The 21,005-nt window shown below is 36.4% G+C and overlaps 1 protein-coding gene and 1 long non-coding RNA gene across 4 annotated transcripts in view; one reads left to right on the forward strand and one right to left on the reverse strand.

The window, feature by feature from the left end:
* The window catches only part of RUNDC3B (RUN domain containing 3B), a 109,245-nt gene that overhangs the window by 12,130 nt on the left and 76,110 nt on the right, over positions 1 to 21,005 (reverse strand). For 2 of the 3 annotated variants that reach the window (XM_036328286.1, XM_036328288.1), the window contains 3 exons: positions 18,393 to 18,561; positions 13,006 to 13,163; positions 1,564 to 1,710 (listed from right to left, as the gene is read on the reverse strand). In XM_036328286.1, the coding sequence (XP_036184179.1) occupies positions 1,564 to 1,710; positions 13,006 to 13,163; positions 18,393 to 18,561 (474 nt within the window). The remainder of the gene's footprint in view (positions 1 to 1,563; positions 1,711 to 13,005; positions 13,164 to 18,392; positions 18,562 to 21,005) is intronic. The other variant, XM_036328287.1, reaches the window with a different exon arrangement.
* LOC118666259 lies at positions 915 to 20,981 on the forward strand. Its single transcript, XR_004970917.1, has 5 exons — positions 915 to 1,078; positions 1,965 to 2,126; positions 3,914 to 4,052; positions 18,405 to 18,647; positions 20,770 to 20,981. It is a non-coding gene; the product is annotated as an uncharacterized LOC118666259 (long non-coding RNA).

The raw sequence follows: 21,005 nt of genomic DNA on the forward strand, positions 1-21,005 counted from the left end.
AGTGAGGACTTTAAAAAAGAAAAAAGTCAAATTTATTTTGAGTTCTACTTTTGATAAATGAAAAAAAAGCGGGTGGAAATTGTGTCTGGGCTAAAACACTCTTTATAGAAATGAGTGGCTGCTAATTACCTAGTGAACGGCACTCTAAGAAGCACAGAAAGAAGTGTGTATGTAGCTTTATCAGTTAAATTTTAAAAAACAAGAGCTCTAAAAGAAGAACAGAGAAAGAAAAAGAGAGAGGGAAGGAGGTTAGAATAGAGCATCAATTTTCAACCGATTGTGCTGCAAGAATTTTTTGAAAATGACTATTCAGGGACACTGACCTGTTTTCCCTTATTTATCAAATAAAAAAATGACAACAGCCAACACAACAATATCTTTCCAGTGTGAATGAATCAAAATTATACCTATTTTTTGTCAGATTTTTGGTGTGCCACAGAATTTTAGTAATTCGTTTATATGTGCATGAGATTTAAAAAAGTTAAAAATTACTGGAATAGGGGAAAGAAGGTAAAAAGAAGAAGGAAAAGGGAGAAAGGGAAGGGAATAGAGAAAACAGAAGGGATGTAGGGAGAACAGGGAAAACAATCAGAAAATTAGCTAAACACAGATAGCAAAATAAAGATACTGAAAAAAATGATCAAGATGGGAATGTGGGCCCTGGCCAGTGTGGCTCAGTTGGATAGAGCATCGTCCCCTGCACCAAAGGGTCGCAGGTTTGATTCCCATTCAGGGCGCATACCCAGGTAGTGGGTTCAATCCCCGGTTTGGGCTCATATGGGAGGCAACCCATTGATGTTTCTCATTGATGTGTTTTTTTCTCTTTCTCTCTCCATATAATCAATGAAAAACATATCATCGGTGAGAATTTTAAAAAGGAATAATAAAAATAAAATTTAAAACAGATGGGAAAGTGCCTAAAGCCAAAAAGAAGATAACAATTTACAAGTTCCAAAATGAAGAAAGACTAAGACTTGCAACTCTCTGAAAACTGGGAAACTACAACTAATTGACAATCCTGAACTTTGGGACCAACATAGGCAGAGTGATTATATCTTCTACAGCCTCCACAAATTAGGTTTATTGAAAATTAACAAAACTTTTTTAGACCCACAAAAACAGTATAAAACTTTCTATCTGTTCATGAGACGGAATTTTGTGTTTTCTTGCTAGCGGGAAAATTAGTCCTAAGGCATATACAAACACCAAAGCCAGAATTAATAAATAGATGACTCATTAAATAGGAGCTCATAGACTTAACTGAGAGACTGGCTGAAGATTAACAGGAGAAGTAGGTAACTGGTACAACACTGCATAATAATTTCTCAGATAATTTTACTTCCCCAGGCTGCCTTGGCTTCGAAACCTTAACCTAACCTTGCCAAGCCGAAGTATTTAAATCCTACTTGGCAAAGTACTTGCCAAGCCAAAGTACTTAAATCCTACTTTTCTTCTAAGTTAATAATCAATTCAGAAAGAAGAATAACTGAGAAACCAAAGTGGACTGCCCTGTTTGGCACAACTAAATCTGTAATTAGTTGGAAAAAAAAGTATTACACTTACTCATACCACTGTTTATTGTGTTTTCGGTAAAGCAACGTATCCAAGGCAACAGCATTGACATCCAGAGCTCCTGGGGAAGGCCACTGGTTGGTGAGGTGGGCAGTTAACTCTTGTCTTGATCTTAAATCATTATTCTTTAGCACAGTCCTGTGAATATTAAGATGGTGAGTGCTTTTGTCTTCATTGTTCTGCAAGGGCAGAGGAACCTGCCATTAATGGTATCAATTTAGGCCCCCAAAATTCATCTTTCTAAAATGGTATGTTAATAGACTGTGACCAAAACTACGGGAAGGCTAGATGGGGCTAGGACTGTTTTGTTTCCTACAATATGTGTTTTTATTCTTTCTTGGCTAGCTACAACAAATCACTTGTGACACTGAGACTTCCTACTATTTCCACAGAGATATTACTAGAAGACTGATGGATGCAAGCTGCATTCTACATCTTAACTAAAAAACAATGGTGATGTCTTAAAGCTACAGGTTATCAGATGCCAGTTAAAATATGAAGTAAAATAAAGATCCCATGTGTAAGAGTTTATAGCTTCAAAATTCACAAGCTATGTAAGTAATTTAACTTGATAAGCAAAAGGAATTTAATTGATTAAAAATAAAATTAATGCAGAAAAATAAAAAAATTCATGAGGTTCCCGTAATTGTTTTTGATAGAAGTGACTATTAATGAATTTTTATGAAAATAATTAAATCAATGACAACTGCATTGAACAGTATAATCCATTGGAAATATTTCAGCTACAGAATAAAAGCCATTATTATAACCCATGGTTTCCTTTCATATTTGTAGAACTGTTACTTGTTCATAAGAACTTGAAAAAGACTAGCTTTTGCCAAAAATTTCAACTTCACAAACCAACTGGTCATTGTCACAAGACTAATTCGACATCTGAATTTGTGGTTAAAGACCATTTAAAGGCATAATTATGTTTGCAAAGTTCTTATTCTACCTCTAAAAGACCTTAAAATACCTCCTAAGGCCACCTGCGTTCTCCGACAGTAGTCCACAACTCTGGCATACCAAGATTCTGAGCCATCAGTTCAGATACGGAAGTAGTTCGTGCTTGCCACTAATTTTCAGTGACAATGACAGTCCTGTGTGGGTGGCAGTCAGTGGTGTGCTGGCAAGACAATCCTTCACACGAGAAAACGAACCTGCACCGCACCTCTGGCTGTCAACATGCTTCCAATGGAATAACCCCACTTTATATGTCTCCAACAAGCTGCACACAAACATTTCTGACTTTACAGGATACCTGTGTGCATTTGAACATATTTGCTCTACTATGTCCACAAAGAAATATTATCTGACGTAAACACTAGCTTCTCTCTCAGAATGGAATACTACAAGTTAAACAAGCAGAAGTCAGAATTGCTTTGGCTACTCAGGATCATTTTGATTCCGTATAAATTTTAGGATTGTTTTTTCTGTTTCTGTGAAAAATGCCACTAGGATTTTGATATAGATTTCACTGAATTTGCACATCACTTTGCATAGTATGGAGATTTTAATAATATTAATTCTTCTAATCCATGAACACAGCATGCCTTTCCATTTATGTTCTTAATCTCCTCCATCAATGTTTTCAGTTAAGGATCAAAGAGTTGTTTTATTTTTCAAAGAAAAAAATAATAGCTCTGTATTAAGCCCTCCTTAGCATGACAGAAATGTTCAATGAATGTAATTTATTTTATGAACCCAGCCAAACCCTGAAAAGTTCCTGTATATTCTAAATATATAACTTGTACTATATAAGACAGTAATTCATCATCACACTTTATTTTTCCCAGATTTGCCATTATTCTTCACATGATTATTGTTAGCTTATCTTAGCCAAGCATGATGCAGTGCAACACAACACAATAAGACTCTGGGTTGTTCATAAACACCAAAGACTGCCCTGTGAATCCTTTCTACCTTCTCAGGAAGAAATCTGTTTATCAATGTTTTTAAAGGAAAAACAAAATTAGTAAAAATGGAGTTCGTTACTGTCTCTTTTTAAAACAGCATTCTACATCCAAGTTGTCAAATAATTCGCTAAGTTTCAGTGTGAGATTTTTGTCACATGAATTGAGCCATCAGGAAGGGTATATTTACACCATCCTCTAACAATGTGGAGTACTTTATAGGCATCTGCATTTTCAATAGAGGCTTATCTCAAGTAAAAATGTACAGTCCTAATAAAACTCTTTCAGGGTTCCCAGATAAACTATTTGCTTCTAATAAAACTTTAGTTAATATTTTATTATACTCATCTCCCTCATATGATATTTTGCACCAATGTTTCTGTATTTGTTCCTCCCTTTACCTAGAATAACATTCTTTCTCTCCCTAGGTTATCAAAGCTCTATTCAAAATAACTTCTAGTGATGCTTTTCCTGGACCACTACTCCTGTGCTACTGCTACAATGTGTATATATCTTTATTACCATACACATATGCGTGTCCCAATACACTCATCACATCACTTAGAGGTCAGTTGTTTAGCTGACTCTGATATTCTCAAGGTTATCTTATTCATGTTTAAATTCTCAGTATCTAGCCCAGTTCCTGGAACAAGTAGTTACTTAATAAGTATTTATTATAAAATATTATTTTAAACGTTTACCTTTCTAAAATGGAAATCTGATCTGAAATTGGTAACTTCACAGACCTCCTTAGCATGGTATGTAAATCCCTTTCTCACCTGGTCACACACATACACATTTTCCCTCTATGTTAAGTAACCAGGAGCCATCCTGCAGTTTCCTATTTGCTGGACTCTAATCTCTTTCTGTTTTAGCTTTTGTTATTTTCAATGCCTGGAAAACCCATCTCTTACCTTTCTGCTCTATCAAATATCTAAACCACTTTAAGGAATTAGTATAACTGTCACCACCTCATTAAATCCTTCCTAGTTCATTTTCCTTTGTCTCACACTGTATCCAATACAAGCATCTATCATAGCTTTGAGGACACCTTATCGCTCTTAGTGTTTACATGTCTGTGTTCCCTAAGAGCACTCTGAGGGCAGGAACTAGAACAAATTTATTTCTGTACTAGAGGCCCAGTGCATGATATCCATGCATGGGGGGGTGGGGGAGGGAGGGGGCTTAGCCCGGCCTGCACCCTCTCCAAACTGGGACCCTTCAGACATCCCTCTCGCAATCCGGGACCCCTGGCTCCTAACCACTCACCTGCCTGCCTGCCTGATTGCCCCTAACCGCTCTCCCCTGCTGGCCTCATCACCCCTAACTACTCTCCTCTGCTCATCTGATCACCCCTAACTGCTCTGCCTTGGCCCCTACCACCGTGGCTTTGTCCGGAAGACGTCCAGTCTAATTAGCATATTATCCTTTTATTAGTATAGATTCTTAGTATCAAGCCCAGCATCTAGGACAGAAGAAGGGCTCAATAAATGTCAGTAGAATGAATCTAAAGGACAGCATAGAATTTTAAAAAGCACCTTGAAATAATCTAATATGCAAGGGAAGATAGCAAATACAGAATATACTCTATTTCAATACTACTGAAAATTAAATTACAATGCAACTTTCTTACTTAAACTAACAAAACATCTAAGTAGCTTTAATGTTTAGGGAAGTGATTAAATTGCTGTTAAGAGGGTAATAAGTATCACTTTGGTTTGCTAAACATCACAGCAAACTTTTAGTCTAGTGGTTCTCTACCCTAGTCACATAACTGGGAAAGCATTTAAAAATACTGATGCCCAAGCATCATCTCAGATCAATGAAATGAGTTTCTATGATGGTGGGGCCCAAACAATGGTATTTTTTTTAATACTAAGTGAATCTCATATACATTTTTTCTCTTGTGAAATAACAACACTACATATCTCTATGGCTATTCTTTCTTGATCTCTTTCAGCAAAGATCCCTCTCTCCATTTAGTCCTTAAATGTTGGTGGTCCCTCCACTTATATTCTCAAATCGCTCAAACAGATTCCCTGTAAATACACAGAACCCTGGCTTCAGAATTGAGATCCTACATTCTTTTGAGCCCTAGATATTTCATTCATTACTTTATAGGAGAGATAAAAAGGCCGTCCTTCAGAGATTAGGCTCTCACCTACTGTTTCCTTACAAGCTCTTTGAAAAGGTCTAGAATCCTGTACTCTATATTTTGATAGCAATACTTAACCAATTCAAAATTTTATTTTGTTTTCATTATCTTGTGTCTCCAAATTTGAGGGTTATCCTCTCTCCTTTACTTTGCTTCTTTCTCATTTACCTCAGAAGCTGTGCTGATGCTCACAATAAAGTTATATTTTCAACTGCTGCACATATGTATATAGGACATACAACCCTTGGCATTTAGAATTTACTATCTGTGATCCCAGATATTCCCAAGCAACCCCAAAGTTCCATAACATTAAAGTATTTTTATATTTTGATAAGGCAGTACATTTGAAGATCATGGCTATAACGTAAGTTTTGAGAGTGGGTCTTGCAAAATGCCTAACACCATTGCAGCAAACCTTGGTTATTTTCCACTTATCATTTATTGCCTCATATGCTGTCATTCTTAGGATGTATTCCAATGCCATTTATGACAAGGATCACTGAGAAAATCTTAGGCTATTGTGTTCATGAAAATAAAGAATTTATTATGTCATGACTATACTAATGCAGGTGTTTATGCTTATGGACAGAATGGCTGGGTACTGAAGTCAAAGAAAGGGAAAACCACCAAATATAAGGTGTTGAATACATTCCACCCCTAACTCTCTTAGAAACACAGAAAAACAGAATTACCTACCTCTATCTTCTCTTACTACTTGGGAAGAGAAACAAACACTATTTGTTTAATGTCGGTCTCAGCCCTCCACCCAAAGTAAGCTCTGTAAGGACAGGACTATGTTTTATTTATTCTTGAGTCACCTGGAATAGCGCTTGGCTCTTCATTCTCAATAAGTATTTACCAAGTGAATGGGTAAATGTCAGAGAAGTTACAAAAGCAATCTAGTACCAAGAGAAGTGATGAGAATGTACCTTTTTTTTAAAATATATTTTTTATTGATTTTTCTTACAGAGAGGAAGGGTGAGGGATAGAGAGTTAGAAACATCTATGAGAGAGAAACATCGATCAGCTGCCTCCTGCACACCCCCTACTGGGGATGTGCCTGCAACCAAGGTACATGCCCTTGACTGGAATTGAACCTGGGACCCTTCAGTCCACAGGCCAACACTCTATCCACTAAGCCAAACCGGTCAGGGCAAGAGAATGTACCTTCTTTGTTCATTTAAAGTTGTCCAGAATTGGAAAATGCTTATATAGCTTGTGAATACCCTAACTCAGGGGTTCTCAACCTGTGGGTCGCGACCCCTTTGGCGGTTGAAAGACACTTTCCCAGGGGTCGCCTAAGACCATCCTGCATATCAGATATTTACATTACAATTCCTAACAGTAGCAAAATTACAGTTATGAAGTAGCAACGAAAATAATTTTATGGTTGGGGGTCACAACATGAGGAACTGTATTTAAAGGGCCAGAAGGTTGAGAACCACTGCCCTAACTTCTTCATAATCTATACAAATAAAAGGGTAATATGCTAATTAGACGGGTCGACTGGCCATCTTCCAGACATCTGACTTCCTTCTGAACAAAGCCATGGTGGTGGGGGTGGAGAAAGAGACAGTTAGGGGCAATCAGGCCGGCAGGGGAGAGCAGTTAGGGGTGTTCAGGCAGGCAGGGGAGGGTGGTTGGGGGTGAACTGGCCTGCAGGGGAGGGCAGCTGGGGGTGAACTGGCCTGCAGGGGAGGGCAGTTGTGGGTGACCAGACCTGCAGGGGCGGGCTGTTTGGGGTGACCAGGCCAGCAGGGGAGGGCAGTTGGGGCAAGATCAGGCTGGCAGGGGAGGGCCTAAACCGACAGTCGGACATCCCCCAAGGGGTCCCAGATTGGAGAGGGTGCAGGCAGGGCTGAGGGACACCACCCCATGCACAAATTTTGTGCACCAGGCCTCTAGTGTTAATATAAAAATGTTCCTTATTTGTGTGCTTTTGTTTCTGTTAATTTTAGACAAAGCCATGGAGTAAACATTAACTTTATATTATTTTATACTTATTTCCCTTCAAATAAAACATTTTGAGAAAAGCTTAAAAAGGAGCCAGGTAGCCAAAATCTAAAAATTATTTACCTATGAAATATTCCTGTCTCAAAAGTTAAACGCAAATCTAACTCTTTTAGAACAGCAGTGGTTTTCAACCCTAGTTGCACTTTAGAACTTAACTTTACACCATCATTTGAAAAGAAACATTGATGAGGCTCCAGCCAGTTTGGCTCAGTGGATTGAGCATTGGCCTGTGGACTGAAGGGTCCTGGGTTCGATTCTGGTCAAGGGCACATGCCCGGGTTACAGGCTCGATCCCCAACAGGGACATGCAGGAGGTAGCCAGTCAATGATTCTCTCTCATCATTGATGTTTCTATCTCTCTCTCTCTCTCCCTTCCTCTCTGAAATCAATAATATACACACACACACACACACACACACACACACACACACACATATATATAAAACGTTAATGAGAATGTAGAACTTAAAATACAAATGGGTCATGTCAGCAGGATACAAGAATTAATATAACGAATTAGACAAATGTGGGACAATTTGAGTATGAAAAAGAAAAATAAATTTAAGTGATAGAAACACATTGAATATAGGCATTTCTTTATAATACAGAAACAAAACACTACAGTGTTCTGCAATAACACACTGACAATAACTAGCTTATGGGGAGAATAGGGTTGGGAGCTGACAACTCAAAACCTATTTGACTTTTTGCTAGAACACTAAGAACATTAATAATCCTAATAAAAGTTCAACCCAAATAAAATATTAAATTCCTATTAAATATTGCAAAAACTTTAACAAAAACAATAACAAAGGAAAGGCCGTTTGATAAAAGAGGGTATAAGGAAGGGTTGAGGCTTGACATGAAGGCAAGATCAAAATGCATAGGCACCTCCAAGCGGTAGTTCAAATTAACCAGAGGAATGCAAGGTGAAAGATTATGTACAGGGAGAGAGCGCCATCTTTTGGTTACTTGCAGTAATTGCCTGAATTAGTATATTTTGCATTGGTTGTTGCTACTTATTGAGAAACATTAACTTCTGGATAACTATGAATCAGGTGATTTATTTGTTATGCTGAAATCATCACCTTATTTATGAATCTTGAATGAGCTCATTTACATTATAGAATATATCATATATAAAAAGTTCATAAAATTCTCAAAAATAAAAGAGAGAAAGCGAAACAAAATCTTCATCTCTTTGGTAACTAGTAGAGTGTTGGAATCTTATTCAGAAAATTAATAATATCCTATCAGAACTGTAATGGTAACCACCAAAAAACCCTAACTAATGAGGAAAACCCCCTTTTTTGTAGATGATTCTGGCCAATAATCATGGGAGAAGTAACAATTAGGAAATTGCCATTTTATAAATCTTAATTAATCAACTGCTCCAGCAGCTTCTTGAGTTTAGAAGTTGAAGATATACTTTCCCATAGTACAGCTACAATCTCAGGATGGGTATAAATTGATGTCTTAAAGATTCCTTTGCACAAAAACTGTTACAAGAATACTGAACAGATGAGTAAGATCCATTTCCTTTAGAATGTTCACAATTCACTTATCAGAATCATCTTTAAGTAAAAAATACTTAAAGATGGAATCATCTTTAAGTACAGAATACTTAAAGATGGGTATTTTTTCAGTGTGATCATGGCCAGAGGGAAAGGTGGGTGGGGGTTGGGTGGAGGTGGGCAAAGGGGGGAGGGAACATCTTTAATAGTGACAACATTAAAAATAAAGTAAAAAAAAGAATTTATGAAACTCCCAAAAAAACAACAATCCAATTAAAAAACAGGCAAAGGACCTGAATACACACTTCTCCAAAGATGACATATAGATGGCCAAGAGACATATGAAAAGATGCTCAATGTCACTAATCATCAGAGAAATGCAAATTAAAAACACAACGATATATCACCTTACACCTTCAAAATGGCTGACTATAATCAATAAATCAAAAAATAAGTGTTAGTGAGGATGTGGAGAAAAGGGAACCCTTGTGTACAGTTGGTGGGAATATAGATTGGTGCAACCACTGTGGAAAGCAGTATGGAGTTTCCTCAAAAAATTAAAAATGAGCCCTAACCAGTTTGGGTCAGTAGATAGAGCATCAGCCTGTGGACTGAAAGGTACCAGGATTGATTCCAGTCAAGGGCTTGTACCTTGGTTGCTGGCACATCCCCAGTACAAGGTGTGCAGGAGACAGTTGATGGATATTTCTCTCCCATTGATGTTTCTAACTCTCTATCCCTCTCCCTTCCTCTCTGTAAAAAATCAATAAAATATTTTTAAAAAATGGAACTGCTTTATGACCCAGTGATTCCACTTCTCAGAATTTATATGAAGAAACCTGAAACACTAATGCAAAAGAAAATGTGCAGCCCTACGTTCATTGCAGCATCCTATATAATAAAAGCCTAATATGCAAATTGACCAAATGGCAGAACGACCAGTCACTATGACGTGCACTGACCACCAGGGACAGACGCTCAATGCAGAAGCTGCCCCCTGGTGGTCAGTGCGCTCCCACAGGGGGAGTGCCACTCAGCCAGAAGCCAGGCTCATGGCTAGCAAGCACAGTGATGGTAAGGAGTGAGGGGTCCTGGACTGAGAGAGCCCGACTATGAGAAGGGTGTCTGCCTGCTGGCTTAGGCCCAACCCCCAGAGGATCAGGCCTAAGCCGGCAGGCAGACATTCCGAGGGGTCCTGGACTGCGAGAGGGCATAGGCTGGGCTGAGGAACACCCCTCCCCCCCCCCACACACACACACACAGTGTATGAATCTCATGCACCAGGCCTCTAGTTATTTATAACAGCCAAGATCTGGAAACAGCCCAAATGCCCGCCAGTAAATGAGTGGATAAAAAAAGCTGTGGTACATTTACAAAGTAGAATACTCCTTGCTGTAAAAAAGAAGGAAATCTTACCCTTTGTGACAGCATGGATGGACCTGGAGAGTATTATGCTAGATGAAATAAGCCATTCAGAGAAAGACAAGCACCAAGTGATTTCACTCATGTGTGGAATCTAATGAACAAAATGAACTAACAAGCAAAATAGAGATAGAGTCATAGACAGAGAGCAGGTTGACAGCTGTTGAAAGAGCAGGGGGGAGGGGGTTGGGCATTAGGTGGGGGTCCGAGAGGTATTGAGGAAAAAAAGAGAAAAAATACTGATGGACATGGATGGGTGATTGCTGGGGTGGGTGGAAGGGGAGAGAGAAGATGGAGGAAGAAACAGGGAGATAAATGGTGATGTACAGATGATGTACTATGGAATTGTGTACCTGAAATCTGTGGAATTTTGTTAACCAGTGTCACCCCAATAAATTCAACAAACATGGAAAAAACCTTGCTGGTTAAATAAAAACTGATTTCATAATTATTCTTATATTAAAACAATTTAGACAAACTACCAAGATTATTTGTAAAAGGAAGATTAAATCACCTTAATCTTTCCATTGCAAAGAAATAACCAGAAATCTCTATTGTTTGGCTCTTGATATTTTCCCCCTGCTTACAGAAGCAAGGGGCTACAGAAGGTGTTACTTTGCCCCTAAATGAGTCATACTCCACCGGACAATTAGAAAAAATATAAGAAACTTTCAAATATTAGAAAAATATAAGAAACAATATATGAACATAATTCTTTTCATCAACATACAAATTCCTAGATAATACTAAATTTTTATGTTCCTTAATAAAACATTTTTACTTAAAAATCATCTATTATATTTACTTAGTTTCCTTGCAAATTACAAGTTAATTACAAAAGGAACAACAGTAACTATACAGAAGAGAAAAACATCTTAACCTAATGATTAAAATTAATAGCACTACTAAAAGGCCAATAACAGACCTCATGTATCTCTGGATGTGATGTTCTGAGGACACACCACTTAGATTGTAATCCTGCCACAAATGGATAAGCTCATTCTAATCATAGGGAAGAACAAACAAACTAAAATCGAGGGACATTCTATAAAATCACTAGCCTGTATTCTTCAGAAATACCAATCTCTTGTAAGACAGAACATTGAAAAACTATTCTAACTTAAAGTGATTGAAGAGACTAACACCCAAATTAAAAACATGATCCAAGATTGGATCCTTACCAGAAAAACAAAAGTTGCAATAAGGGACATTATTTGGATAATTGATGAAAGTGAAGTATGAGTTATAGGTAAGATTAAAGCATTGTATCAATTTAAATGTCTTAAAAAGCCAAACTATGGTGATGTAAGAGAATATCTTTGTTATTAGGAAAGACACATTGAAATATTAAGAAGTAAAGAGACATGTATGCAACCTCTCAGGTGGTTTAAAAAATAATATATCTGTCTGTATATATAGGGAGAAGGAGAGAAGGAGCACAAATGTGGCAAAATATTGAAAACTGGTAAATCTAACCCTAGTTGGTTTGGCTCAGTGGATACCATCAGCCTGGGAACTGAAGGGTCCCGGGTTTGATTCCGGTCCGGCACACGCCTCGGTTGCAGGCTCGATCCCCAGTAGGAGGCGTGCAGGAGGCAGCCAATCAATGATTCTCTCTCATCATTGATGTTTCTATCTCTCTCTACCTCTCGCTTCCTCTCTGAAATAAATAAAGATATATTTTTAAAAAAGAAAAGAAAACTGGTGAATCTAGGAAAAGCCATATGGAAATTGTACTATCCTTGCAACTTTTCCAAAAGCTTAAAATTATTTCAAGAAAATTTTAAAAAATCATCCTTTAAGATTAAGTAAATATTAATATGAGAAGATTTTCACTATAAGCAATTAATTGACAAAATCAAGTTTGACAAAACCGTATTATTAGTACAAGTGCTTTGAATAGTGACAAGTTAAGGAGCTTGTACCAGAATGTAGATCAATACACAGCTTCCTCCATTGAAGGAAGTCTGGCTAAAGAAAAAAGTTAGCTATACTGAACTGTGCTTAGTAATGTTCTGGAAACAAGAAGTTTATGCAGTGGCACTGCTCCTTTAGCAGCACTGGTCTTATAGTCCATATTTCTACAACCACTCAATCAATCAATAACTAAATAAATGCTTTTAAAATTAAACATAAGCTTTTGAAAGAATCCAACCAAATTATATTAGTTAAGTCTGGGTAGCACAACTAAAGGTAATTTTTGTTTTCTTCCTATATTTTGTAATGTTTCTACAATGAGCATGGATTACTTTTATAATAAGAAAAACAAAAGTAAACTTTCAAAAAAAATAAGTGAAAGGGAACATAATAGCAGGCGATCTGATTTCTTGGAATTTGAATCTTATGCTAAAACATGTTAAAACACTTAGTTATGTTCATATATTGCCAAAATTTTTCCCAAAAGGATCTCACTTACAACTGATCTTGCAGCTCCACAATTATATATTCTAATTGTTCCTTTTCCAATTTATGGGCCAGATCAGAATCTTCGATCCTTTGTAGTAGTATTTTATTCTGGGAGACAGATTCAGACAGCTGGTTCTCTCGAAGTCGTAAGAGTTCTTCAAGATAAGCCTGGAAATACAGATCAGCAAGATATAGCCAACTATAAAATTCTAATATATTTTGAAGACAAATGCTCAATAGCTTAAATGTTAGTCATATCTATATTGTAGTGAAACTTTTTTATAGTATCACTGATGAAACGGTAAAAATAATTTTTTAATTTAGTACAAAAATTTAACATATGTTCGTTATTTAAAGCTCTTCTCTAAGGTTCATTAAAATGCATTTGTAATTTAAGGTAAAACTTAGTTAAAACATTTTCAATTCTAAGCTCTGCAACAATAAATAAAATACTCAGTATGCCTCCTAGTTTCAGAATACAGACCTAATCACAGATTGACCAATTAAGAAACTGCCTCTCTGTGATTATTCTTTCAAAACAGATATTACCATTTTAGCTTTAACAAATTAGTAGGAAGCAGTACAATGTTTTGATGAGGCCTGCAGGTGCCTATATAGTCCAGGTCTACTAGCTAACAGCTATGTATCCTGGTCAAGTTATTTAATCTCTCTGAGTCACAGTTTCATCATCTGAAAAAGTGAGAGCTTTAATCTTCCTAGTTGGGAATATTAAACAAAACAGTCTAGGTAGAGTATTACCTGCTACACTGAATGTAATGCATAATTCCTAGTTATTATTAGGAAACACCAAATAGATATAAGCCTTCTTGGGCTGATCTTCTGTCAGTTATTTTTTACCCATTTACAATTTCTTTGTCCTTTTGCTCTGTTTTCTGAAAGACTTCATTGAATTTATCCTTCAAACCCTTATACTGGATTTTTTAATTCAGGAAATCTTAATTTTAATTTCCAACAGCTCTATCATGTTGTCTGATTATGCCCTTCTCATGACATCCTACTTTTTAGCTACAATGTGCTTATAAATTCCTCTCAGGATATTAATTAGAATCTTTTTTTCTTAAAGTATTCTTCTATCCTACTATGTTATCCCATTCATTTGTCATTAACAAAGTCTTTTAACTAGTTTAGTTTTATGATACACTAGAGGCCTGGTGCAAGAAATCGTGCGGGGGGGGGGGGGGGGACCTTAGCCCAGCCTGCACCCTCTCACAATCTGGGACCCCTCAGGGATGTCCGACTTCTAGTTTAGGCCTGCAGGATTGGGCCTAACTAGGCAGTTGGACATCCCTCTTGTAATCCAGGACCGCTGGCTCCTAACCACTCGCCTGCCTGCCTGATCGCCCCTAACCACTCGCCTGCCTCCCTGATCGCCCCTAACTGCTCACCTGCCTGCCTCATTGCCCCTAACCACTCTGCCTGCCTGCCTCATCGCCCCTCACTGCTTGCCTGCCTGCCTGCTTCATTGCTCCTAACCACCTCTGCCTCAGCCCCCATCACTGTGGCTTCGTCCAGAAGTATATCTGGAAGGTTGTTCAGCTGTCCGGTCTAATTAGCATATTATGCTTTTATTATTATAGATGTTAATAGAAGTTAACACTATTCTCCCCTCATTAAGCTTCCTTTTCAGATTTTCCCATGACAATTCTCAAATAGTTTTTCCACAATAAAATTTCAAACATTAAAATTAATTTTTACAAAGGAAGTATTGTATATGTCACACCGCTTAATATATAAATTATATAAATATTTATAAACATTAGTAATTAAATGCAACTTATGTACCACAATCAAGATTATCAAAACTTTTAAGCCCCTATAATGCCTTTCCCTAATGATAACCCCTGCTTCCGCTACACAGATAACAACATCCTGAGATCTATGTTTATTATCTCCTTACTATTCTTTCTAGCTTTACCACAAACGTATGTTGTCTTAAAATAGTTTTGTTGAGATTTGTCTATATCCTTTTGACACTGGCTTTTTCATCTACAATGATGTCTTGCTTTCAATAGTGAATAGTATTCCATTGTATGAATACTACAGTTTATTTACTTACTCTCCTATCAATGACCTTTTGGATTGTTTTTAGCTTTTTCTTAATATAAATAATATACAGTGAACACTCAGTTATATGTTACCTGGTACAAACATCTAAGAATTTATAGGAAATATGACTAGGAATAGAATTGCTGGGAGTAGGCCATGCATTACCTTTACATTTACTAGATAATGACAAATTGTCATATTATTGTTTTTATACTAATCACATTTTCACCTGATATTCATTCTTTGTGTGTGTGTGTGTGTGTGTGTGTGTGTGTGTGTGTGTGTGTGTGTGTTAATCCTCACCCAAGGATATTTTTTTCATTGATTTTCAGAGAATGGAAGGGAGGAGGGAGAGAGGGAGGAGTTGGAGAGAGAGGGAGGTTTTGTTAATTCTGTTTCTCTAATTAAAATCTGTGCTTATTTTTTTTTTATTTGGAACTGATTTTTTTGGTCTACTTATTAAATAATTATCTCTTTAATTTTCCTACTTTCTTTTCTAAGTTAAGTACTTCTACAAGTACTGCAAAAAGTTGTAACTTAAAATTGTCAGTATGCATTGTTTTCATTCTTATTTACTCATTTCTTTTGACACATAATTTAGAAGTTTTATTTTTTAAATTCCCATTGGTGGTCTACAGGTGGTGGTAAACATATTGTATTGAATCTAACTTTACTGCACTGTGATCACTATTATATCATTTCTTTGGTATTTGTGGGCATTTGCCTTGTGACATAATATGCTCCATACAAACTGAATAGCTGGCCCATATATGCTTGAAAAGAATGTGTATTGTTAGCGTTTAACAAAGTTTAGATCAAGCTTTACTAATTGTGCTATTCAAACTCACTACATCCTTACTAATATTTTGTCCATTGAATCTGTAAATTATTTTGATAGATGTTAAAATTTCCTACTCTAATTATGGATTTATCAATTTCTCCTGGACAATCTATTAATTTATGCTTAACATTTTTCATGGCTACACTGTTACATTATGTAAGTTCAGTGCTGTTATACATTCCTGGTGAATTCTTTTTTTACAAAGACAATGTTTTTTTTTAGTCTTAATGCTTTTTGCCTTAATGTCCACGTTGGATAACATTAATACAGAATTCCTGTGGTTAAGTTTGCCTACTATATCTTTATCCTCTTAGTCTCAACATTTTTGTGTCTTATTTTATGTATATCTCTTACAGACAACATATAACTAAAATTTATTATTAAAAAATAAAGAGTTTGTCTTAAATGACAAGTTTATGCCATTTACTTTTATGGTGATGTTGAGTCAGGTGATTAGATTGAGATATATTTCTACACTTTATCTGGTGGTACCACCTTTTTTTCTTCTGGTGATACCATCCTTTATAACATCCTTATTTTTTCTCACTTGCTACTTTCAATTGTAATAATAAAACTTCCCTTATTTGTCTTATCACTATTAGTTTGAAAATTAAATATTCTACTTTTAATCACAACTTTGGAAACAGGCAGGCACATTAAAATTTGTGTCTACCCTTTTCACTGTAACACAAAGACCTCAAATGGCTTTAGCTTCAATCAGCCTCTCTTACGTTTTCTAATATTGTTAGAGTTTTAGTCCCACTTTGCTTCCCAGTGGTGGGCTGCAGTTAGCTCTCGAGGGCTGATTATTGAATTTCAGAAATTTTAAAAACACGGCAATTATTAAACATTAAATTACATAGACATAACTAAGTAAATTATATTAAAAACAAGGAAATAACCACTCAAAACACATCACGTCCTAAGTATTTTTGAATATTTTATCATATCTTCTATTGTCTGTGCTCCTAAGGTCATTTCTGTCTGTTGAATCTGTCTGATAGAATGCTATTCAGTGGCGTGCTATGGTGCATCTTTTCCCAGTTCTGCCTTTAGGGATATCACATTGGTAGCTTTAACTTGGCCATGATGGGATAATTTGCCCCAAAGAATCAGCAAATGGTACATACCAGGGCTTCTCTATTTCCTCTGTGAAAGTCAGTTGTTAAACATATTTCAACCCTCCAATGCCACCCCATATTGGCCATTAATATAGTTTTTGTTTCATGTAGTCCAGATCTATTTGCCAATTTCTATGGTTAATCTGTCATTTTGCATCTCACTCCTGCCTACCAGGTTCAGTTTCCATCTTCAATGATAGTGGGCCTAGGTCCACTGTTCCCCTGTGTTAAAACACATGCACCTAGGCCAGCCAGCACGGCTCAGTGGTTGAGCGTCGACCCATGAACCAAGAGGTCATCAGTTCGATTCCCAGTCAGGGCACATGCCCAGGTTGTGGACTTGATCCCCAGTAGGGGTGTATGTTTCTCTCTCATCGATGTTTCTTTCTCTATCCTTTCCTCCCTCTCTAAAATCACTAAAAATATATTAAAAACAAACAAAACAACAACAACAACACATGTACCTAAGTTAAGGGAATGGTCTTTGTGTGCTTTGGGTCATTAGTGAACTCCTATTCTTTTATGAGAGAGCAGCTCTGCATGAAGCTATTTTAAAATTGTATTCTGCTCAGCATTTTCATATTTTTACAATGATCTTATAGGTGATCTTAGTCTGAAATCTTGCTGGTACGAGATGTCTTCTTTAATAGGGTATGAAAGTTTTTCCCATATACATTAGGTACAGTTTTATAGCTATTATAAGTGGAATCTTTTTCTTTGTGTTTTCTAACCAGTAGCTGTTGGTCTATGTAAAATCTATTCATATTTGTATTTACTTTGTAAGCATTTTCCTCAGTGTATTTTTTATTGTTCCAATACTTCTATTGTTAATTCCATCAGGCTTTTCCTATATAGACTATTTATGAATAATGATAATTTGAAAGGAAAAAATAGATAATACAATAAAAAAAATTGCAACTCCTCAAGATAATGGAGTTTCTTTTCCTTTCTGCTATATACTCTACTTTGCCAAGTGCAGTGTCTGATATACAAGAGCTTCTAAAATAACTGATTTAAAAAGGACAAATGAGACATATATGGACTTAGGCAATTACTGCTTTTTCACAAACTCAGTAATATTTTATGAAATTAGTCATAGGAACTAAAACCTCAAATATATACATGAAACTGCATAAAGAAAAATAAATGGCTGATTTTTATATTACAACATAAAATTAGAAAATGTTTAACAAAAAAAAGCCTTTCCTACAACATTCCTGGATTTTTAATTAACAGGAGGATAATTCAAGAACAGAAAGGAAGGAGCGAGGGGCAAACCCTTTCATTCAGCTGAGAGAGCTTTTGGCAGAGACAGTCCAAAGGCAATACAGAGAACAGGATTAAATGGCTGTTGACACTGACTGATACCTTCTGTTCCAGGGTGAGCTGATACTTCTGTTTGACTCTCTTACACTTGTTGAACCACGTATTCTCGTCCATGATGAAAGGAGGCCCCACGTTCTCAGGAGAGCTGCTCTCACTGCCACTGCTTCCCAGCGTCCTCAGCTCCTCCTCATCACTGCTGATACTGTCAGAGCTGGGAAGATTGAACGTTTAAAAAGAAAGTTAATACTGTGTTCCACTTGGATTTTTAAGAAATACTTCTGTATTTTCAAGCTACTGGTGAGCAAACTCTAAAATATTTAGCACTAAATATACCATTATAATTAATTATAATATGAAGATTTTAGTTTCTTGAAATGCCTTTTTAATATTTTTTAATTTTTCCATAATGAATATGTATTACTTTTTTAAGTTTTTTAAAGTATTACAAAGAGTATTACATATGTCTCCTTTCCCCCGTCCCTTGACCTTCCCCCCGCCTCCCCTGCCCCCAGTGTCTTGTGTCCATTGGTTATGCTTATATGCATGCATACAAATCCTTCGGTTGATCTCTTACCACCCCTGCCCCCCAACTCTCCCCAGCCTTCCCGCTGTAGTTTGACAGACTGTTCGATGCTGCTCTGCCTCTGTATCTATTTTTGTTCATCACTTTATAATGGTCTTTATTATCCTTAAATGAGTGAGATCATGTGGTATTTTTATTTCATTGACTGGCTTATTTCACTTAGCATAATGCTCTCCAGTTCCATCCATGCTGTTGCAAATGGTAAGAATTCCTTCTTTTTTACAGCAGCATAGTATTCCATTGTGTAGATGTACCAGTTTTCTAATCCACTCATCTGCTGATGGGTACTTAGGCTGTTTCCAGATCTTAGCTATGGTGACTTGTGCTGCTATGAACATATGGGTGCATATATCCTTTCTGATTGGTGTTTCTGGTTTCTTGGGATATATTCCTAGAAGTGGGATTACTGGGTCAAATGGGAGTTCCATTTTTAACTTTTTGAGGAAACTCCATACTGTCTTCCATAGTGGCTGCACCAGTCTGTATTCCCGCCAGCAGTGCACGAGGGTTCCTTTTTCTCTGCATCCTCTCCAGCACTTGTCCTTTGTTGATTTGTTGATGATAGCCATTCTGACAGGTGTGAGATGGTACCTCATTGTTGTTTTGATTTGAATATGTATTATTTTATTCAGTAATTTGAGGAGGGACAGATTCGGAAGGTTTCTTAAAATTAGGAACCTAATAGAGTTTTTTTAAAATGTGTTGAATACATGTATATTTGGTTGGAAGCAACTAAAATTTTAAAATATTGGGTCAGTTAGGATAGTTTAAATATTTTTAAAGTGAAAAACTAAGGTCAGAAATAAGTGACTAGGTTGAAGTGGCATTTCCCTTTTCATTTCAGTGTCTGTTATATAACAAGTTGGTAGGAAGCCTTTAGTACATAAAGGAGAGAAGCTATATGTACATTTTTGGATTTGTGCATCAAAGAAAGAAAGTTGCATGAAAATTCAGGAAAAAAAGTGGTTAGACAGTTGAGGACACAGAGTAAAATCATTAAATCCATTCTGAGGGCACTAATTGAGAAGGTTCCATAATTATATCTTTTAAAAAGCCTTGTAATAATTACTACAACTTTTATGTAAGAGAGGCAGATTAGTATTTATATTTAACTTTATATCTTAATTTAAGTCACTTCCTAAATCACAAAAATAGCCTTTCCATCTTCATGCTGATGGCCAACCTCCTATCTCTAGCTGTGATCTTGCTCTTTAATTTCAGACTTGTGGCCCCCGTTGCACAAACTCGCTGTGTGACTATGGACAAGTTATGTAACCTTTCTATGTTTCAGTTTTCTTATTTCTCACTCCCTTTTAGGGATTAATGAGTTAACAGAAGTAAAGTTCTTAGAATAATGCCTTCCATATAATAAACATTCAATAAATATTACTACTATCACTTTACTAGTATTATTTTGAACTATTCATTATCTTCACAAAAGGTACTATAACTCAACATATCCCAAAACAGTATAATATTATGCCTATTCAAAACATCTTATTGCTGTACTTTTCAGGCTCTCATGTACTAGAATTATCCCTTTTCCTAAGGAATCCACTAACTTAAGTCAGAAAGCGTGGCACCATGATACTCTATGTATCCTTCTCCCTCAGCATCCAAAATATCTTCCCACTCCTAGCTCCGAAATAACAGTGACTTCTCTCACTAGATGATTATCTTGGGGACAAGAAATGTATTATTTTTCAGAAGTTCATGAAGTTTCTATACTCTCAACATCTATGTCTCTTTCCTACATTAGGTACTCCATAAATAACACATCGTGATTGTGTGTGTATACACTATATTACTTTCACTTTCTTTCTCTTTCCCTTACAGCTCTGGCCTAATTATAACCTTTTAGAAGTATGTAAAGATCATCATTCTATTCAGGAAATCAATAAGTGAAGGCAGACCGTCAGAAAAATCTATGGATTTCATTTGATTAATTTTCAATGCTGATGAGATTATGGGAAATCCATAACTCTCACACAAGACTGGAAATTGGTACAACTCTTTTATAAAAGTAGACTTTAAGAGCCATAAATTTTTTGTTGTATTTACCTGAATAACTC

The sequence above is a fragment of the Myotis myotis genome, unplaced genomic scaffold (assembly GCF_014108235.1).
Source record: "Myotis myotis isolate mMyoMyo1 unplaced genomic scaffold, mMyoMyo1.p scaffold_m19_p_11, whole genome shotgun sequence".
In the NCBI taxonomy this organism is placed as follows: Eukaryota; Metazoa; Chordata; class Mammalia; order Chiroptera; family Vespertilionidae; genus Myotis; species Myotis myotis.